The 20231-nt window shown below is 37.5% G+C and overlaps 1 protein-coding gene across 3 annotated transcripts in view; it reads right to left on the bottom strand.

The window, feature by feature from the left end:
• The window catches only part of DDAH1 (dimethylarginine dimethylaminohydrolase 1), a 61040-nt gene extending 43449 nt beyond the window's left edge, over positions 1-17591 (bottom strand). The window contains exon 1 of one of the 3 annotated variants that reach the window (XM_014073191.2): positions 17126-17591. In XM_014073191.2, coding sequence (XP_013928666.1) covers positions 17126-17431 — 306 coding nt within the window. In that variant the 5' untranslated portion in view covers positions 17432-17591. Of the gene's footprint in view, positions 1-5881; positions 5986-13053; positions 14375-17125 lie in introns of those variants that run through there. The other 2 variants (XM_087719357.1, XM_087719358.1) reach the window with 2 other exon arrangements.
• Between the last annotated feature and the right edge of the window lie 2640 nt (positions 17592-20231).

Here is a 20231-nt window from a genome sequence, read left to right as displayed (position 1 = left end):
TGCAGATGTAGACACTTTGAAATGCCCATAATTTTGGATGCAATATAATCAGAGGCTTCCTCTATTTTATTCCAAATAAGAAGGCAGTTCCAAAAATGTTCTCCCTAAACTGTTTTACCATTTCAGGAAGAGGAAGAGAACTGTCCTATTATTTAAGAAGTAATAATTAATTAATAATAACATTAAAACTACTCAGTATCATATACCTGAGAGACCGCCTCCTGCCGATTACCTCCCTTAGACCGATCAGATCTCACAGGTTAGGTCTCCTCTGGATTCCATCCGCCAGCCAATGTCGGCTGGCGATTCCCTGGGGGAGAGCCTTCTCTGTTGCAGCTCCAGCCCTTTGGGATGACCTCCCTGTGGAGATCCGGACCCTTACTACCCTCCCGGCCTTCCGCAAAGCCACCAAGTCCTGGCTGCTCCAGCAGGCCGGGGGGCTTGTGAAACATCCAGCCCCATGGAAACTGTGAATGTTGCGTTCTTTTTAAAGTGTTGTCTTTGTCTATTTATCCCCCTTTCCCTTGTCTATTGTGAGCTGCCCAGAGTCCTTTGGGAGTGGGCGGCATACAAGACAAATAAATAAATAATAATAATAATAAATAAATAAATATAATCAGTATCCATAATGCTGTCACTAAATAATTAGGTCTTTCAGAATGTGGCTACTACAGTAGTTTTATGGAACAGAGATTGGAACTACAGTGACAGTAGTACCATGTGCAACCTCCAAATCCCTTTTTTTGATTCTCCTTGCTATTATATGTTAATTTTTGATTGTGTAATTAGAAAAGGTGGTGCTTGACATCTTATGTTTAACACTCAACAGTTTTAAGAAACAAAAATCCCTGACACTCCATTCCTGAAAATATCTATTGTTTGTCTGCCTGTTTTGTTTATCCATCCATCCATCCATCCATCCATCCTTACCTACATACATACCTTTCTCTCCATAAAAAAATCACACTAGATTCCCAAACACCACATTAAATATAGTTCTGGCACCACAAAAACCTAAATAACCTTCTACTTAGCAATGTTTTAGTATCTTATGGTTTAAGAGAGTGAAACTTTAACACAGCAAGTTAGAATAGGAATTTGAAGCAAAAACTTAGAGGATTTTAAAAACTTCTTTTCTTGTTAAAAATATGAAATACAAAAGAAAAATGTACACGGAACTGTGATAATTAAAAAAAAAACTAAATGTGTTGAAAAAATTAAATATAACAAAAAATAGAATAACAAAAACATAGCTAAGTATAAGTATCTATAATGAAATTAATTTAATTGTTAAACATATTAAATCTGTATCATATAACAATCTAATGTGTCATCTTCTCATTTACAGGTTACACAAACCTTTCAAAAATAGATAATGAATTAATATCCTGGATCCATTACTTAAAATTAGAACAATGATTCCAATTACATAAAATTATCTTCTTTTCCATACCTCATAAAATTATCTTCTTCTCTATACTTCAAGGTCAATAAAATTAAAGCTCTTATTTTAGGAATAGTATTCAACATCACATTTAGATCTTTAAATAATATAGTTGATTTTTGTCTCAGCTTTACGTTATACAATCCAAGATGGTGTATATAATTTTTCTTCTACTATTTTGCACAATAACCCCAAATGTTGGGTTGGGCTGAGAGACAGACTGATACCAAGTCAACCAATTCCCTTGCAAATGTTCTTGCCTAAGGAAGAACTAGAACCCATGGTCTCAGAGTTTCTAGTCTAACACTGTAATTACTGCACCAGATTGGTGTTTTTTTCTCCTTTCCTAAATTATATTAACATGTACATAAATTTGAATTTAAAACAGAATTTCATTAGAAGAACAAAATAATTTTAGTGAAAAAAGCCAAAATCACTCTTTGAGATTTGTTCCATGATCTTTTTATTTTTCCTTTCAGCATTATTTCCAGCTGTACAGCATTATTTGTTGAGAGGTAGTGTTCAGAAACCTTCCATATATGGTTGTATCATGGATTTGTACTAATTATAAGAGATACAGTTTTGTTGGGGTGGGACTCCGTTTTACTTGTTATTTATATGTTTAGCGGTTTTGATCTAATTATAATGAATTATTTTCTTATGTGTATTATTCTTTTTGTTGACTATAGTATATAACTTGAAAGACACCACCTGTGGTAGTGTTGCCATAGGACGTAATAACAGTAATTATACAAACGTGATCGTTTTATTGCTTAATGGTGCTTGTTTTTTTTTATTTTTATTGCAAACATGAAATCACTGCCTTGCATGTCTTGATCTTGCAAACTTCTGTTAATGATGTGGAATCTCAGTAGTTTGATTTTGTAAATCCTTGCAATTAACAAAGATGTAAATAGCTACCGGTAGCTGTTTGAACTTCGACACTACTTTCAAGATGCATAGTTTTCAAAATTACTTTTTTCTTTATACAAAGTAAATCTATTTGGCAAGTTAAGTACTTGTCCAGAACATTTTCATGTGAAGAAATGGCTACAAATAAATACTCCTCAAAATCAAGAATAGGAAGATGATGATCGGGAAAGGATATAGAAGGCTTTTGTTACACATTTTTAATAGACAATACTGATTCTAATTAAATGTTCTAAATGTTCTAAACATTCTAATTAAGTGTTCGAATCCTGACACATTCTAATTAAAAGCACATGTCTTAGTGAGCAGGAGACTCAGTTTGTGCATGGACATGTGACAACTGCCGTATGCAAGTGTGCAGGTTACACTGAACATCAATTATCAACCATATGCTGATCAGCAGTGGGATTCACTTACTGTACCTTCCCTACCAGTTCGCAAATGTGAATGCACACGCTGCATCTACTCATGCACACTACCTTCTGCACATACACAGTGCTCACACATTATGTTATGGTGGGTGGGCGGAGTCTCCCGCAGCTGCTGCTACCGGTTTGCCCAAATTGGAGAGAACCAGCTAAATACCACCTCTGATGCTGATGATACTTAGCTCTGTATAGTCATCTCTATGTCAACTGGAGATGCTGTCAAAGTCTTGCCCTGCAGTTTGGAAACTAATAAAGTCTGGATAAATAAAAATAAATTGAAACTGAACCCCAACAAGACAGTTCATTGCAGTTTAATTGCCATATCAGATTGCTCTTCAATAGAGTGGGACTACCTCTGTGGGATAGGTCTGTGACTTGCAGCTATTCTTACATGGTAGGTGAAGGCCATTATCAGAACAATCTTTAACCAATATCAGCTGGTTACAGTTACAGCTGTTCCTGGAGAAAGAGGACATGGGTAGTTTACGCATTGCAAATCATCACCAATTTCTGCAATGTACTCTACATGACGATGCCTTTGAAGTTCACCTGGAAATTACAGTTCATCCAAAATAAAATGGTGCTAGTTACTAAGTTCATATTATAGATTTTCTACAAGGTCTGCACTGATTATCAGTAGGTTTATGGGTTGCAATTCAAAGTACTAATTTTGAGTTCTAAAGCTTTACATGGCTTGGTACCAACATAACCTACATAACTAGAACTCTGATCAGAATTGAATGTGGTATGTTCAATGGTACCAGTCATTGAGGTAACTATCAGTTATATGTCTACTTCAGTAGGAGGTTTTGTTGTCTGTTTATTCAACCATGCAAGTTGCAAATTCTGATTTTTTCTGTACATCTTCTTGTTAATGTATCAATATATGCTCCCTACAGTATATATGGATCTTTCTTTGATGTTTTAGGTCAGCATTGGTGAACCTTTTCGGCACCAAGTGCCGAAACGGGAGCATGCGCACACACGTGTGTGCCAGAAACCAGAACAGCAGCTGCCCAGTGTGCATGTGTGTGCCAGCCACCTGGTTTTACAGTTTCTGGTGTGCATACACACACGCAAAGACAAACTAGCCGGAGTGCATATGCATGCCAGAAACCAGAAGAGCAGCCACCCAGTGCACATGTGCGCAGTGGGAAAATGAAGAACCGGAAGACTAGTTGGCCAGTGCGTATGCACCTTCCAGAAACTGGAAGATTATCCTCCCGGTGCGCGCATGTGCATCGTGCAGCTGCTCTTCTAGTTTCTCATGCACATGAAGACCAGCTTCTGGTGCGCTGGAACCCAAAAGAGCAATGGGTGAGAGCTTGTGTGCCCAGAGAGATGGCTCTGCGTGCCACTTCCAGCATGTGTGCCATAGGTTCACCATCATGGTTTTAGGTTGTCCACTTACTGTAGAACAATTAGTCCAAAGGAGAAGTGTCATGTTTCCGCATGATGATTACAACTTGTAAACAGCACTGTGCCATTCACATTGCATGATTGCATTTCCTCTGAAGTTATATTTATATATTTCAGACTCTCCCCACAGTTTCCAATAGAGAAAAATATACAATTGGAAATTGTGGGGAGAATCTGAAATACAGATAGTCCTAGAGTTACGACAAAAGATTGAGCCCAACATTTCTAAGGTGAGACAGTTGTTAAGTGAGTTTTGCCCCATTTTATGACCTTTCTTGCCACAGTTGTTAACTGAATCACTGCAGTTGTTAAATTAGTAACATGGTTGTTAAGTGAATCTGGCTTCTCCATTGACTTTGCTCATCTAGGACACTGCAACAGTCATAACTACAAACCAATTGCCAAGCACCCAAATTTTGATCGCATGAGTCTGGGGATGCTGCAATAGTCGGAAGTGTGAAAAATGGCCATAAGTCACTTTTTCAGTGCTGTTGTAGTTTTGAACAATCACTGTCAGGGTTCCAGGTAATAGCTCCATAAAAAGCAGAACTCTGAGGCAAGCACATATATTCCTCAAAGAACAGTTTTATTGGTCATATCATATTGGCACAAACTGGTGAAAACCAACTCTGATAGTTTCTGCAGAAAGTTCTCGCTGCGTCACATTGCCATCATGTGACATTTTGTGACATTTTTCCCATTTGTGGAGCTGGGGTGGGCATGGCCGGCATGTGACACATCTGGCCTGCTGGCTGCCAGTTTGACACCCCTGTTGTAAACACTTTGTTTAAATTTTGGTATGGTACATCTTGGGAGTTTCCATCCACAATGGAAGGGATTAAAAATATGCTTGAATCAAGGCAAACAATATTGCTTAGCATGTAATAGTGAATCAAAAGCAGCTCTAAAGCCACCACAAAACTCTAATAGCTTATTCATGCCAAGAGGTGCCACAGGTGTAGTTGAGGGCTCCAACAATAACCTATAATAAATAAATCAGCATCCATCAGATCTAGTTCAGCTTCTATGATGTAGATGGAATTCCCTTTCAGTAGGAACTTGTTCAGTCAATTATGAACCCAAAGTGCAGGCACATCTGCTTACTACAGGTTGCTGATTGTTGTAGTGCTGGAGATAAAGAATTCATTCCAACTGGAATGTGTTTTCCCGTGTTTGTTTTTAACTGCATTTCTGATTATTTCAAATCAACATTAATTTTTTTCCAATAAAACAGCTACCATGCTGAGTTCTTTCTCACTATGTCCACTCTCCACGACCAATTCTTTATTATTACTATTTTCATTTGTTTCAATGCCTTTCCTTCCTGTTCAGACATAAAGCAAAACTCACTTTTCAAAAGCTCAGTTCCACCACTTATAATTGCTGTGTCTTCTCTACTCATCCAACAAGTAAAACTAGGAGTAGATTATTTTTTGTTCTTTTGTCTTTCTTGCTACCTGCTTTATTGAAATTTTTGGAAGAACACCACTAAATCTGCACAAATGAGAATGTATACTGCCTGCGGACTAACAGAGTAACAATATAAGTTCACAGGAACAATTAATCTATCAGCAATAACAATAACCTAATAAGATTACAATACAGCCTGAAGGTAGCATTTCAAGGGGACTGAATATAGCCTATGGATTGGTCCCCTTACCTCTGGAAGTTCACCACTCTTTAAACATCAAATTATTTCATACACAGAAAAAAGGAATTTAAGAAGACCTATTGCTGTGGAGGCATGCACACAATTTTTGTGAAAGTATTTTTTTATTTGACCTCCAAATGGAAACCCTGGGGGAAGGAGAGAGAAGGAGAAAACACTACTTTGTTTCATTTTCTTTAAAAAAAGCAAAACTATTCAACAGTAAAACAATATCCCCAACCTTATTTTTCATCTGTGATTTCCAATCTAATTGCTAACTCTCCATTGAAATGCACAGAACACCGAAAATCTATTTTAAATCAGCAATGTTATGAGATATATTCTAGTATTAATGTAATACTTTAAAAGTCTATTATTCTCATAACATGAAATAGCATATGGTCAACACTTTCATTAGTTTTTCTTATTATCAACTTTTATTGTTAATTAACATAGAGCTTTCAGGGCATATACTGAAATCATTACAGTAGCATTTCATATATGTCAATATCCCAGGCCAGCATAACCCTACTTGTCTTTTGCAAGGTAATAAAGATCTGGCTGTTCCCCTAAATATTTGGGCAAGGCGGTTAAACAAGCTTTGCTAGTTCACTGGCTTTATTGTTATTCTTTTCTGTTATTAAGTTGGAGGGAGAAAGCCATGGGTATATGTTATATGGAGGATTGATTTCATTGTTATTGTTTAATTCTTGTAGACTGTCTGGAATCTTTGCTTTGAACTGGGTAGACAAATAAATTGTTTAAATAAATAATTAGAGGGACCAAACCCCCCAGAGGTGGGTTCCTACCAGTTCACACCTATTCAGTAGAACCGGTTCGTCAAATCTACTGAACCGGTTAGAAGAAGTCCCACCAGTGGACCCGGAAAGCAGGCCACACCTACAGAAGAGGTTCCAATATCTTTTGAAACCCACCACTGGTCCTTGGATATGATTATTCTACACTATCATACTCCTATTTATAAAACTCAGTGCCTCTGTGAAAGGTAAGGATGACTACTGCGTTTGTGGTGCAATCAGAACATTGCGTGTGTTGAAGTTGTTTTAACGCAAACCAAAGTTGCCTTTTAAAAAACAAGTTTACATCATATTCTTATGCATGCCAGTGCTGTGTGTGAGGCAGTTTAAGGTTGTTCTGACAAGTATCGTCAGCATCTTCATATCCGGTCACATGGGTAGCAAGCCACTCCCATCCGGTCACATGGGCAGCAAGCCACTCCCACAAAGGAGGCCACACCCACAGAGTAGGTTCGAACAATTTTTGAAACCCACCCCTGAAACCCCCCCAAAAAACCTTACATAGAAGTACACCTTTAATATTCTATAAAGATATACATTAAAAGGCTTATCTTCAGAGGTATCCACCAGTGTCCCAAAAGTGCTTTTCCAAAAGACAACTGGACTTTCTTGCTTTTTTTCTTTTAAACCCTTTCACCTCTCATCCAAGAAGCTTCTTCAGTTCTAACACCAGTGATACCTCTTTCCATTTCCATTACCACCATTATTTCCATTACCACCCAACTACTTGTCACCTATTTTTCGCAGGGAATGAAGAATGACTCCTCTTTCTCTTCAGATACAGCTAATTACAGGATGGTAGTCTAGCAGTTAAGACACTGGGCTCATCGACTGGAAGACTGGCAGTTGTGAACCCAAGTACTGTATGATAGGATGAGCTCCCATTCTTGCACCAGCTTCTGCCAACTTAGCACTTTGAAAGTATGCAAATAAAAGTAGATAAATATTGTGACCCGACAATTGCGCGATAGACATATGCGTGCTGACAAAACCGTGATGACAAAACCGCAACGTCAAGATCGTGCCCACAAAAGCGTGCTGACAAATGCGCACCGACAAAAGCGCGATGACAAGCACAATTAGGGTTAGGGTTATAACATACATATACACATCCTACTATGTAGTTTGCTGATGATGAGATTTTGTTGGTGCGCATTTGTCAGCGCGCTTTTGTGGGCGCGATTTTGACATCACGGTTTTGTCATCGCGAATATGTCTATCGCGCATTTGTCGGTGAACCAATAAATATTTACCATTTTGATAGGAAAGTAAGTGTTCTGTTTGTCTCAGTGTACACTCATGCCAACCACATGACCATGGAATGTCTTTGGATAAGCTGGCTTCCTCAACTAGTAAAGTGAGATGAGCACCGCCCCCTAGAGTTGTACCTTTACCTATGGGAGGGAAATCTAGTATTTTTTGTGGTACTTTGTAATAATATGTGGGAATGACCTGGGGAGAAGGGACAACAAGACCCAGCCAAAGCAGCCATCAATAAAATGCAGTTTAACCTGCAGCAGAGATGTGGATGGGGCAAGAGCTATGGTAGTGCAGTGGTTAGAATGCAATATTGCAGGTTAACTCTGCTGATTGCCAGTGGTTCAATCCTGACCGACTCAAGGTTGACTCAGACGTCCATCCTTCCGAGGTTGGTAAAATGAGGGCCTAGATTGCTGGGGGCAATATGCTGACTCTGTAAACCGCTTACAAAAGGCTGTAAAGCATTATAAAGCAATATATAAGTCTAAGGGCTATTGTTATTGCAAGAAGTCTTCCCTAGTTTCTTAGGATGTAAAGGAGGGGGTGAAAGAGAATTTCAGACTTTGCAAGATTCACTTAATATAACCTTACAATAATGTAGAATTAGCCAATCTGGTCATATTTTATGTCTACCTTGTAAGGCTGACATATGTATTCATAATGATGATAATTTATTCCCCATAATTATTGGGTTTCTGTGATATTGAATTGACAGTGCCCTTATACATACCCTAAGAGTGATAATTCAATTCACTGAAATCATCAATCTCTTAAAAAATTGAAATACATTTAAAATTATCAACTTATTTACTGAATCTATGATCATTAGAGATACATAAAATTAGTCTGACTTTAGGTTTATTGCTATAAATCTAATAAAATAAATACTTCTTTTATTCAAGAATTATTCATTACTGATTTATTTTAAATACAAATATACAGCTTTTTGATCAATTAAGATGTCAACAAATGAAAACAAATAAGTTTAATAGAAAAAAGTATTTTAAACATAGGATCTAACCCTTTAATTTACAGTGTCCAAAAGCAGATTATCACATGTAAAGTCTAAATGATATACCCTTTTTGCTTCCATTACTTGATGTAACATTTTTTCTAAGGCTACTTTAATTTTCATTTCTACTGCTCAAGTGAATTATATCCCTAGTTTCTTTTCAAATATATATATAATTAGGGAATTTAAGCATAGTTGGATACTTATTTTTACAGCTGAGTGATCAATTACTGTCATTGTTATGCTAATATTAAACTGAAAAAAACTAGTTTATTTCAGCTTCAGACAAATAGATATTTATCATACAATTTCATGCATGCTTACACATCCTGGCATCCAATAGATAAATGATCTGACTCATTCTGTATCTAACTTTCTTGGAACTTCTAGAGAGATTAAATTTTCTCTGAGAAAATAACAGACGTAAAGATTAAAAATGAGACCTTTAGGTTGAGAGCTTTTGCTGACAATTTTATATGATCCTTTGAACGATATTGAGTTTTTCATGAACAAATTGAAAGATGTGTGTTAAATGGTTTTAAGATTAATAAACAGCAAAAAAAGATGTTGGTTAATATGATGGCCTGCTGAAGAAATATGGTTTTAAACCTAAGAAAAGGTTAAATATTTGGGTGTTACTTTGACTAATATGAACTGCATGTTGTTTCAAAATAACAATGTTAATGTATGCAATGAAGTAGAAAAAGATATGCTGAGATGGGAAAAATTGCAATTGTCTTCATTAGGAAGAATTTCTGGGATTAAAATGAATGTTATTTCTATTTCAGAAATTGACAACTGATGTATCATTCAAATAGTGGCAAGAAGATATTTCTAAACTTGTTTGACAAAGCAAGAAACAATAATTAAGCCCAAGCTGCTGTAGCATGGTAAAGAAACAGAGAGGTTATGATTACCAGATTTAAAATTTGAAGCTTCTTTAATTTAGATGAAAATGATGGCATTTAAGAAATATATGGTTATTGAAGTACCTGAGTAGAGGATTTAAAAGATAACAATTCTAGGTTGGAGAATTGAGTCTTTTATCTGTTAACTATGTTTTCATATATTACTATAGATGTCAGACTAAATGATTTGGATAATAGTGTTGTAAAGGTTTATAAATTGTATGCCTGCTTCGCAAGGGGAAACAATTTATGTATATGCCTGTTTTATTTTGTCTGTGCACTATTTAGCTGTAGTTTTACAGGTGAAACTCAAAAAATTAGAATATCGTGCAAAAGTTTGTTTATTTCAGTAATGCAACTTAAAAGGTGAAACTAATATATGAGATAGACTCATTACATGCAAGGCAAGATAGTTCAAGCCGTGATTTGTCATAATTGTGATGATTATGGCTTACAGCTCATGAAAATCCCACATCCACAATCTCAGAAAATTAGAATATTACATGCAATCAATAAAACAAGGATTGTACATAGAACAATATCGGACCTCTGAAAAGTATAAGCATGCATATGTACTCAGTACTTGATTTGGGCCCCTTTTGCAGCAATTACTGCCTCAATGCGGCATGGCATGGAAGCTATCAGCCTGTGGCATTGCTGAGGTGTTATGGAAGACCAAGATGCTTCAATAGCAGCCTTCAGCTCTTCTGCATTGTTCGGTCTCATGTCTCTCATCTTTCTCTTGGCAATGCTACATAGACTCTCTATGGGGTTCATGTCAGGCAAGTTTGCTGGCCAATCAAGCACAGTAATCCCACGGTCATTGAACCAGGTTTTACTGCTTTTGACAGTGTGGGCAGGGGCCAAGTCCTGCTGGAAAATGAAGTCAGCATCCCCATAAAGCTCATCTGTGGAAGGAAGCATGAAGTGCTCCAAAATATCCTGGTAGACGGCTGCGTTGACCCTGGATTTAATGAAGCACAGTGGACCAACACCAGCAGATAACATGGCTTCCCAAATCAACACAGACTGTGGAAACTTCACACTGGACTTCAAGCATCTTGCAGTGTGTGCCTCTCCATTCTTCCTCCATACTCTGGGTCCTTGGTTTCCAAATTAGATGCAAAAGTTGGTCTCATCAGAAAAGAGGACTTTGAACCATTGAACAACAGACCAGGTTGTTTTTCTTTAGCCCAGGTAAGATGCTTCTGACGTTTGTTGTTCAGGAGCGGCTTGACAAGAGGAATATGACATTTGAAGCCCATGTCCAGGATCCATCTGTGTGTGGTGGCTCTTGATGCACTGACTCCAACCTCAGTCCACTCCTTGTGAAAGTCCCCAACGTTTGAATGGCCCATTCCTGACAATCCTCTCCAGGTTGCGGTCATCCCTGCTGCTTGTGCACCTTTTTCTTCCACACTTTTCCCTTCCACATACCTTTCTATTAATGTGCTTTGATACAGCACTCTGGGAGCATCCAACTTCTTTTGCAATTACCTTTTGAGGCTTTCCCTCCTTATGGAGGGTGTCAATGATGGTTTTCTGCACAACTGTCAGGTCAGCAGTCTTTCCCATGATTGTGGGAACCAGACTGAACCAGACTGAGAGACCATTTAAAGGCTCAGGAACTCTTTGCAGGTGTTATGGCTTAATTAGCTGATTAAAGTGGGACACTTTGAGCCTAGAATATTGCACCTTTTCACAATGTTCTAATTTTCTGAGATTATGGATTTGGGATTTTCATGAGCTGTAAGCCATAATCATCACAATTACGACAAATCACAGCTTGAACTATCTTGCTTTGCATGTAATGAGTCTATCTCATATATTAGTTTCACCTTTTAAGTTGCATTACTGAAATAAATGAACTTTTCCATGATATTCTAATTTTTCGAGTTTTACCTGTGTTTAGTTTAGTTTAGTTTTTGTTATTTTTTTCCTCTTTTAGAGGAGTTTGTGAATAAAAAAAATGAGATAAAAACTATATGGTTATTGGAATTAGAAGGAGATGATTCAAAATTTGATTGGCAGAGTTATTTGTGGTATCGTAAAGTTAAGGTTCATATAGATTTTAAAAACCATTTTATTAGACATGCATCACTGAGAATTTGGAAGAGATATAAAGCAAAAATGTTTCCTAAAATCCTTTTATGTTTGGCAACCAAAGAAGTATTTTTTAGAAGGAAAATGATAGTTAAACAAAAATGGTTAACCTATGTTGACATGCTGAATTTTTCCCAAATTCAGAATTTAAGTTATAAACAAGAGAAAACTTGGAGTTGGAAAATTTTACATGCTACTGATTTCCTAATGTTCAGCTAATGGAAATATTTAAGTTGGATAAAAATAATTATGAAATTGAAAATGCTAAGACTGAATTGCATATGAAACTGATGAAACAAATGATAATCATATTATTTCTAAGATGTATAAACTTTTATTGAAAATGGAAAATGAATTTTAATTTTTTTTAATAAAAAAAGAAAAGAAAAAAAAGAAAATGGAAAATGAAAAAATTACAGCGTGTATGATAAAATGGGCAATTAATTTTTGGATGCAGTGTTGACTTAGACCAATGAGTGAGAATGTGTGGGGAAAATGTTTGAAATTTACTTTGAATTATAATTTTAAAGATAACTTTTATAAAATAATATACTGCTGACACATGACAAATGGTCAAAAATGTATAAAGCAATTTCAAATATGTGTTAGAATACATATTTGCCTTTTTTTTTTACAATGGAAGAATGGAAGGTGAAGCTGATGGAATTAATGGAGGTGGCAAAATTGATAGTCTTAAATGAAAGAAAGAAAAGGTCTAATTTTATTTCTATTTGGAAGCCACTTTTGGACTTTTTTGTAAGAAACTAAAAGAAATGAAAAGTTGATTATATGGAAATAATATAGATAATTGTAAACCTCAGATGTATTATTTTAATTCATATCTATACCAAGAAAAGTCTGAAGTCATTATTTTTCTATCTTTCTTATTTGTTTTTTTGTTTCTTTTCTGCATTTCTACTTTTTTCTCTTTCCTGATCATTTTTTAAAATCCCTGTTTATTTCTTTAAACCTGCATTTTTATGAAAATCAATAAAAATATGCATATGCTGTAAATGAGATGAACTTTTCTTAGTATTTTGCTCCTGAATCCCTGAATGCATGATATTCAAGTATTTTACTTATGTTTATATTCCATTCTTCCTCTTAAAGGTATTCACTCTTAATACCAGGGATTACATTTTATCTTTGCAACAATGGAGCAAGCAACTTCTCCATCCAAATAAACTTCTGAGCTGAATGAGGAAATAATCAAATTAGCAAACCTGCATTCTCCACACATACTATTCTAAAGCTTTCCAAATTAGGTTTCACCTGTCAATTAGATGCAGTCTGGTTACATCTGAATCACTATGCATAATACCACGTGTTATAATAAATTGTTTGAGTATCCTTAGCGAAAGAAGTTCATATCTTGCTTTCTTTTTGAATAAATGACAAAGGTGTCAATATTGCACTAAACGTATCTTAGATTCTGGCTACGTTCCGTTGTGGTACAAACATCAACTGAAAGTCAACGTACCCTCTCTTATAGAGCAAATTGTTATTGCCACATTCTACAGGCCAGAAAGCAGAACGGATATAATGTTTTTGCCAAGTTTCCTTGGTTTAAAACAAAACAGGAATCGGGATAAAGGCCTTCTAGGTCCAAGTCCATCTCTTTATCCAATGATGACTTGGTCAACATGACCATTCCATTAATGCTTTACCCAAAGTTAGTCTTTAAAAAACACACTTTGAATAAAGCTGTCTTGTACACTTTATGTAATTTATGCTAATTACTGACCATCTCTTTCTTCGCTTCACCTCTGGCATCCAGAAGGGCAAATAGAAAAATTCAAGTAACATATGACAAATTAGGGATAAGTTAGTGCCCAGCAGATTTAGTGAAATATCTTTAGAGTTTCAGCAAAACCCAGCAAGATCTGAATAGATTACTAGAAATAAATGACCATATTCACTTATACCTGTTTATCTATATTCCTTTGAAAAAATCTTTATATATTCCATTGTGCAACAAGCACAGTGTATTTACTAGATATTAGGTGTATGCTTGAAAGTTATAGAATGACATTTGTATGTGTTCTCATTAGTATAATTATGTTATTTCAACACATAGCGAATACAAATAGAAACCAAAGGGTTATCTAATTCATAAACTACATTCTGCAACACATACAAAAGGCAGATTACTCATTTAATTTCTTCCATTTTACTTTGGTTTTCATTTTTTCTTCTCCTTTGCTTAAGGCAATATTAATTGAGAAGACAAAATCATTAATCCACGAGCAAATAAGCCACATTTACATTTATGTTATATGTTATAAATGTTATGGTAACATTTATAACATTGATTTGGCTTTAAAAATATGATTTAGAGTTTGAATAGGTATAAATGTAGCATTTTCCGAGAACAAATATAGCTTTTTTGCAGAATTATTCAACAAACCCAGAAAAAGATGTAGCTGGTTTAAGTGATTGCAACAAGTACTTTATGTGTTACCCAGAAACTGTGAATCACATTTAAACTTCAAAGCTAGATTGCTACTACATTTCTCTTAATTACAAATAATATGATTTAAAATTCAAGAATAAGCCTTTGCACTTTTTATTTCAATGAAATGCAATTCAGTGCCCACTTTGGAAAATCTCTACAGGCTATTTACATGTTGCTTGTGAACTCGGGCTGGGCTCTTCTGCTTTTAAAAAATAGATATGATGTAGATTCTAGAGGTATGAGATATCTACACCCAAAAAGTTGTGCTTTGTAAATATATCTATTTCCCACCCTGAATGAAGGCACTGAAGCATTGTTCTGTGTATCCCCACTAATTGGAAGTCAAATCAGAACATTAACTCTGATTGAGATACAGCCCCAATTTGATATCTAAAGTGCCTGAATCAATACATTACAGGCGTTTCTATAGTTGCCAAAATTATGACCAAAAATTATCCCATTTTAAATAAAAATATGACAACACTATAATAGATATTGATTACATATCTTGAAGCTAATTGAATTTACACTGCGTTTGAAAGTCAATAAAATAATGAGTATGTGTGTCCATATGAACATACTTTGGACTCAAAAGTGTTTAATGTGTTTTTTAGATTCTAAGCCTTTTGTAACATACTATCACATTCAAAGCATAGAATATGCAACCAGTAGAAGCAATATACCATAAAGAACTCAAAGTAATTTAGCTAATATTTGAAATCATGATAATTCAGTGAGACTTAAGTCCATTTAACTTTTCTAGGTTGTATTTATATACTTGTTTTTCTTGTTCTACGTCCAATTGTATTTCATTTATTTTGCTGTTGAATTATTAGGTAGCTTATTTTTAGTTAGCTATTAATCTGTTTTGGCTATGACCAAAAATGCTGACTGCTTTTATTTCATTTTCCAGTTCACTGAGCTTATCTCTGTATGCCTGAACCAATTAGAAAGTGGGTTCTGACATGTCCATTTCTGTCTTAAAAGCGTAGACCATTCAGTATATCAACAAGCTGAAAAAGGTGAAACAAAACGAGACATATTTAAATATAAAATGATTTAATATTAACAAAATTTATTGCAAAACCAAACATTGAAGCATGTATTGCACTACACATAAAGATTGAAGTATTCAGATTATTGCCCACTTCATTGTATCACAAACAGAATAAAGGAAAATACACATGATTTCTACAAAAATACTGGAGAATTCTCACCATGTATCTTTTTGCTTATAAAAATAAATAGAAGTTTGAATTTATGTAAGATAATCACTGGAATAAGAAATGAAAGAACCTCATGTACACATAGTAGAACAAGGACATCATTTATGCATGTTAATTATAGTTCAATTAAGTAACCCAACTATTATTACTATTAACATTTGCCATATATACTTGACCATGATGGGTAAAACCTACTTCTGTTATAATAAAAAGCTATACAAAAGTTTTCAAAACCGAGTAAGGCTCACATGTTAAGTTTGCAATTTTACAACTACTTACCTTAGAATAACCCTTTGAGCATAACTTATGAGCTTTGTACGTTAATTTGACCTAAGTCTCTTTATTTGTAGTAATGTTAAAGCAGCTTAATATGCTACAAATTGTTTAACAAAAACCCTAATTTGTTCCTTCATTATGATTATCTGTGTAGCATCCATTATTATTCTTTCAAAGATTTGTATTTTAAAGGACATACTCAGAATCAGAAATATGATCTCGGCAACATCCACGCCTAGTTTTCTCATTGTGTTTGTTAGGCAGATTTACTTACTACCGCTGTAAAGATTCCTAGCGTTTGTAATAATGTCTGATCCTTTATTTTTATAAAAAAATAAAAATAAAAGAATTTTACTGGACGTTAATTAGAATCCACTTTCTCCTAAAAGCATAATTGATTAAGATAAATTAATTAAGATAATAAGCATGGAGGGATGGATGGAGGGAGGAGGATGCAAACAAGAGAGGAGTTAGGTAGACCAGACTAAACATGTCAAAAACAGGACACCATTCATCTAGGCTCCGCATTCTCTTCAGGGGTTGAAATCTGGTTCAGGTAAGGAAAAGGCTAACGCAGACAAGACTTTTTCTCGACATTCCAATTCGCCCAGAGTGCGCTAACTTGAGGAAGGTTGGTTAACTGTTCAAGGAGGAGAAGTGGCGTTTTCTCTTGAGCATCTTCGCTTTCCCATCACCTCTTCCGCCCTCTCGCTTCTCGCGCATCCTTCCACCGCCTTCTAGCACAGCTGCCACGCCTTACAATAATACCGCACTCCACAGCCAACCGGGGTGGTGGGGGTGGGGGTGTCGGCCTTTCAACAAGACAGAGGCCTCCGGGGCTGCCCCTCCCGGTATCATGTGGGGAGAGCCGTCCTTTCAAGTCCCTACCTTCGCCTGTTTTCCCGGGTTCCAGCCCCTTTCCAGGCAAACCGGAGGAAACGGAGCAGGGGAGCCGCGGCCGGGGGCGCTTGTTCACCGCGCCTTATCCCCATCCAACCTGCACCCCTCTGCGCGCGCGCGCGACCGCCCGCATTCCCGTCTCTACGGCGGGAAGTTGCTGGGAACACCTTCCCCAACTGCGTGAGGGAAAGAGAGAGAGGCAGAAAGGAGAATTCCCCCCCCCACTCCGGCCGCTAACCAACCTCGGAGGCGCCCACCAGCTCCTCGTCCCCGTCCCCCCCCCCTCATCCAGCTCTACCTCTTTCCTCCTGCTGGGCGCCCCCGGGCGCGTGAGAAGAGCGGTCTCTTCGCACACCACGACAACATCTTCCACAAAGACGCAGTCGGGCAAGCTCTCGTCGCCGGGCAGCTCCAACACCTGCAGCCCCAGCTTGTTCTTCAGCACCCCCACGTAGAGCTGATGCTCCCGCTCGGCGCGCGCCAAGTCCACCTCTTTCGCCTTCTCCCGCCTCAGCGCCTGCTGGCACAGCGACTCTGGCAGCGCCCGCACCACGGCGTGGCTGCACCGCCCGAAGCTGGAGGGGCCGCTGCTCAGCCCTGCCATGTTCGCAAAACGGGGGGGTTGGGAATTAGCCGGGAAACTCAAGCCGAACCGAGAGAAACGCCACACAACCCTGCCCTTGCGTGTCCGGCACCGCCGTCAGGAAGCGCAGCTTGCTGCCAAGCGTCCCTCTCCCTTCCCGGCGCCAGCTGAAATGGCCTCCCTTCCCTTCCCTCCCAACAGGAGGAGGTGGTCGCGAGCGCGCTTAGAAGCCGGAGCGGCGGTGGATTGGCCACGCCTTGCTATATAGTACCTACATCATGCTCCGTGTTCAAAGAAGCGTCCATTGGCCGGTTATTTGGGTTGAGATACCTGGTTGGTTCAAACTGGCCGAAATGACCCCGCACCGATTTTATTATAGCCTTGGAGAAACATGCTGATGGTTTAACTGCATCCCTGTAATCGGTGGCCCGTCGGTGGCAGATGCGATGCCTGGGGCTGGCCCTGATGGATGGACAAGAAAGAATAGCTTTCAAAATGCATAAACGTCTGTGGAGGTTCTCAGTCGTCCAGGTCATGGTTGTTGCCAAAGGTGCTTTTTCAGGAAGCTACTGGACTTTCTTGGTTTTTTCTTTTGAAGAGCTTTTGCTTCTCATCCAAGAAGCTTTTTCAGCTCTGACTGGATGATGGGGAATGGCAGGATTTATATTCCTTGCAGACAATTGGTCACTTGCATCCTTTTAGAAGGTCCTTGAAGCACTTGGAGGTTTATCTGTATCTTGGAAATATCTTGTTTATCTTGTATTTTGGATAACCTCCAAGTGCTTCAAGGACCCTCTAAAAGGATGCAAATGACCGGTTGTCTGCAAACAATATAAATCCTTCCATTCCCCACTATTCTGTCACAGCTGAAAAATCTTCTCGGATCAGAAGCAAAATATCTTCAAAAAAACCCCAAGAACACTTGCTTCCTGAAAAAGCACCTTTTGGACTTTCAAATGTATGTTAAGTTCTTCCTCAGCATAACAGTTTATCCAGGCTAAAAAGAGATTCTGTATGCTACTCCCTGACTGGTATTGAAGATAGTTTGAAGGAGAGCCTGTGTACAAATATCACACTTGTTCCTTCTGGTAATATTACACACTTTACAGATTTGTGCTTTGTGGGAGTTTTTAATTGGAGGGGAGGGGAAACCGTGCTAAAAGTGAACCAGAATATGTGCAGATTGTCTTAATAACTTGTGAAGAATTAAAAATAATGTAACATCTGCTACATTTGGGTATAGAATGGATGAAAACAAGCCTTTTCATCAACTTACCCTAATCAATGTTGCCAAAATTTAAACCTGGTGACTTCTATAAATATATATTTTGTACCATGTTTGACTATGACAGGGGTGTCAAACTCACGGCCCGTGGGCCGGTTGTGTCACATGCTGGTCCCACCCCCAACTGGTTTAGCAAAGGGGGGGGAAAGTCCCAATATGTCACGTGACATTGCTGTGATGCCACATGTTTGAAACCCCTGGAGTATGAAGTCACTCAAATCGTTTTATGTTTTAATTAAATTGTCTTTGTTCCTTAAAAATTTCCTTTCCTTTCCTTGCACTGTAACAATTCAGAATTATGTACTCACCTATACATCCCATTAAGTTTCATAGTTCGATTTCCATATGACTACATATAAATTTCAGCCTTAATCTATGTTTGGAAATTCTGGACTTTTTATTTAAATCTTGAAAGTTGAAAATTGCCATTACGGAAAGGGCTTTTTATTCTATAGTTTTCTGTAAGTGAATGTAGAACATCTTGTCTTCTAGATCAATATATCCCAGAGAAAACTAGACTACAGATATTGCACTTCCCTGCTTTCATTTACTGGAAAACAAAGTCATTACGTTAGTTTTTTATTGTGTGTTCTGGCACAATACTCTTCAACTCTTCATCTATTTATCTTTTCTGGATATACTTCAAATGCACATATCAGGTTAACTTATAAGGATATCTTCATATAGCTCATTCTTCAGCAATGGCTGGACACACCCAAAAAAGTGATGTGTAACCCTAAAATAAATTTTAAAAATGATTTAAACATCCCTGTCACAAGAAAGAAGGGCAGTACATTTAGGTCTCACCCCTTAACTTTGTGCTACCACTTAAACCACCATGGACTTCAACCCTCCCTCCACCCAGTGTTAATTCTACCATCGAAAGATTGCCCGTTCCTTGCTTGTAAGAAATGTATAATATATGAAAAGCCAGGATTCTGATTTTCATAAGAAAAGACTAAGGAGGAACGTGCCTTGCACGATGAGATCTAATTAGAAAACCCGTGACCCATTGAGTCACCCTTTCAGAGGCATTTACCTACATGAACGGAGAAACTGAAAGTCCATAGGCAGACTGCTATTGTTTCTGGTTTAAAACCAAAGCAATAGTAATCTGGCTGTGGTCATTCTGTTTATTTAAGTAAAGAAATGTCTTTGAAAGGATGACCTAGAGGATCATGGGTTGTCTTGTTAGATCTATTTACCCCTTTGTTTATGAATTCCCTTTCACACATCCTGACATTTGATGTTATCTCTTGACCATGACTTCCCCCTCTCTTTTCACATGGCGTAATTATGCTGACGATATTTATTTATTTTAAACACAGTGCTGCACTTTGCCATTCTCAACTCAGAACAGTTTAGAATCCTTGCCAGCTTCTCCACTGAATTGTAGGAAGCTGTCAGAGAAAGTTTAAAAATAGGGTCAAAAACTAAAGTATACTGGCAGACAGTGGTGGGATATGACTGGTACGCCCCTGTACGGGCGTACCGGTGCCTGCTGGGAGCACCAGGTACCGTTCTGGTACGGTGCTC

This window comes from Thamnophis sirtalis, unplaced genomic scaffold (genome assembly GCF_051295495.1).
Source record: "Thamnophis sirtalis isolate CommonGarterSnake01/CBP01778 unplaced genomic scaffold, rThaSir2_p1.2 scaffold_7, whole genome shotgun sequence".
In the NCBI taxonomy this organism is placed as follows: domain Eukaryota; kingdom Metazoa; phylum Chordata; class Lepidosauria; order Squamata; family Natricidae; genus Thamnophis; species Thamnophis sirtalis.
This window is presented reverse-complemented; position numbering and strand designations above follow the sequence as displayed.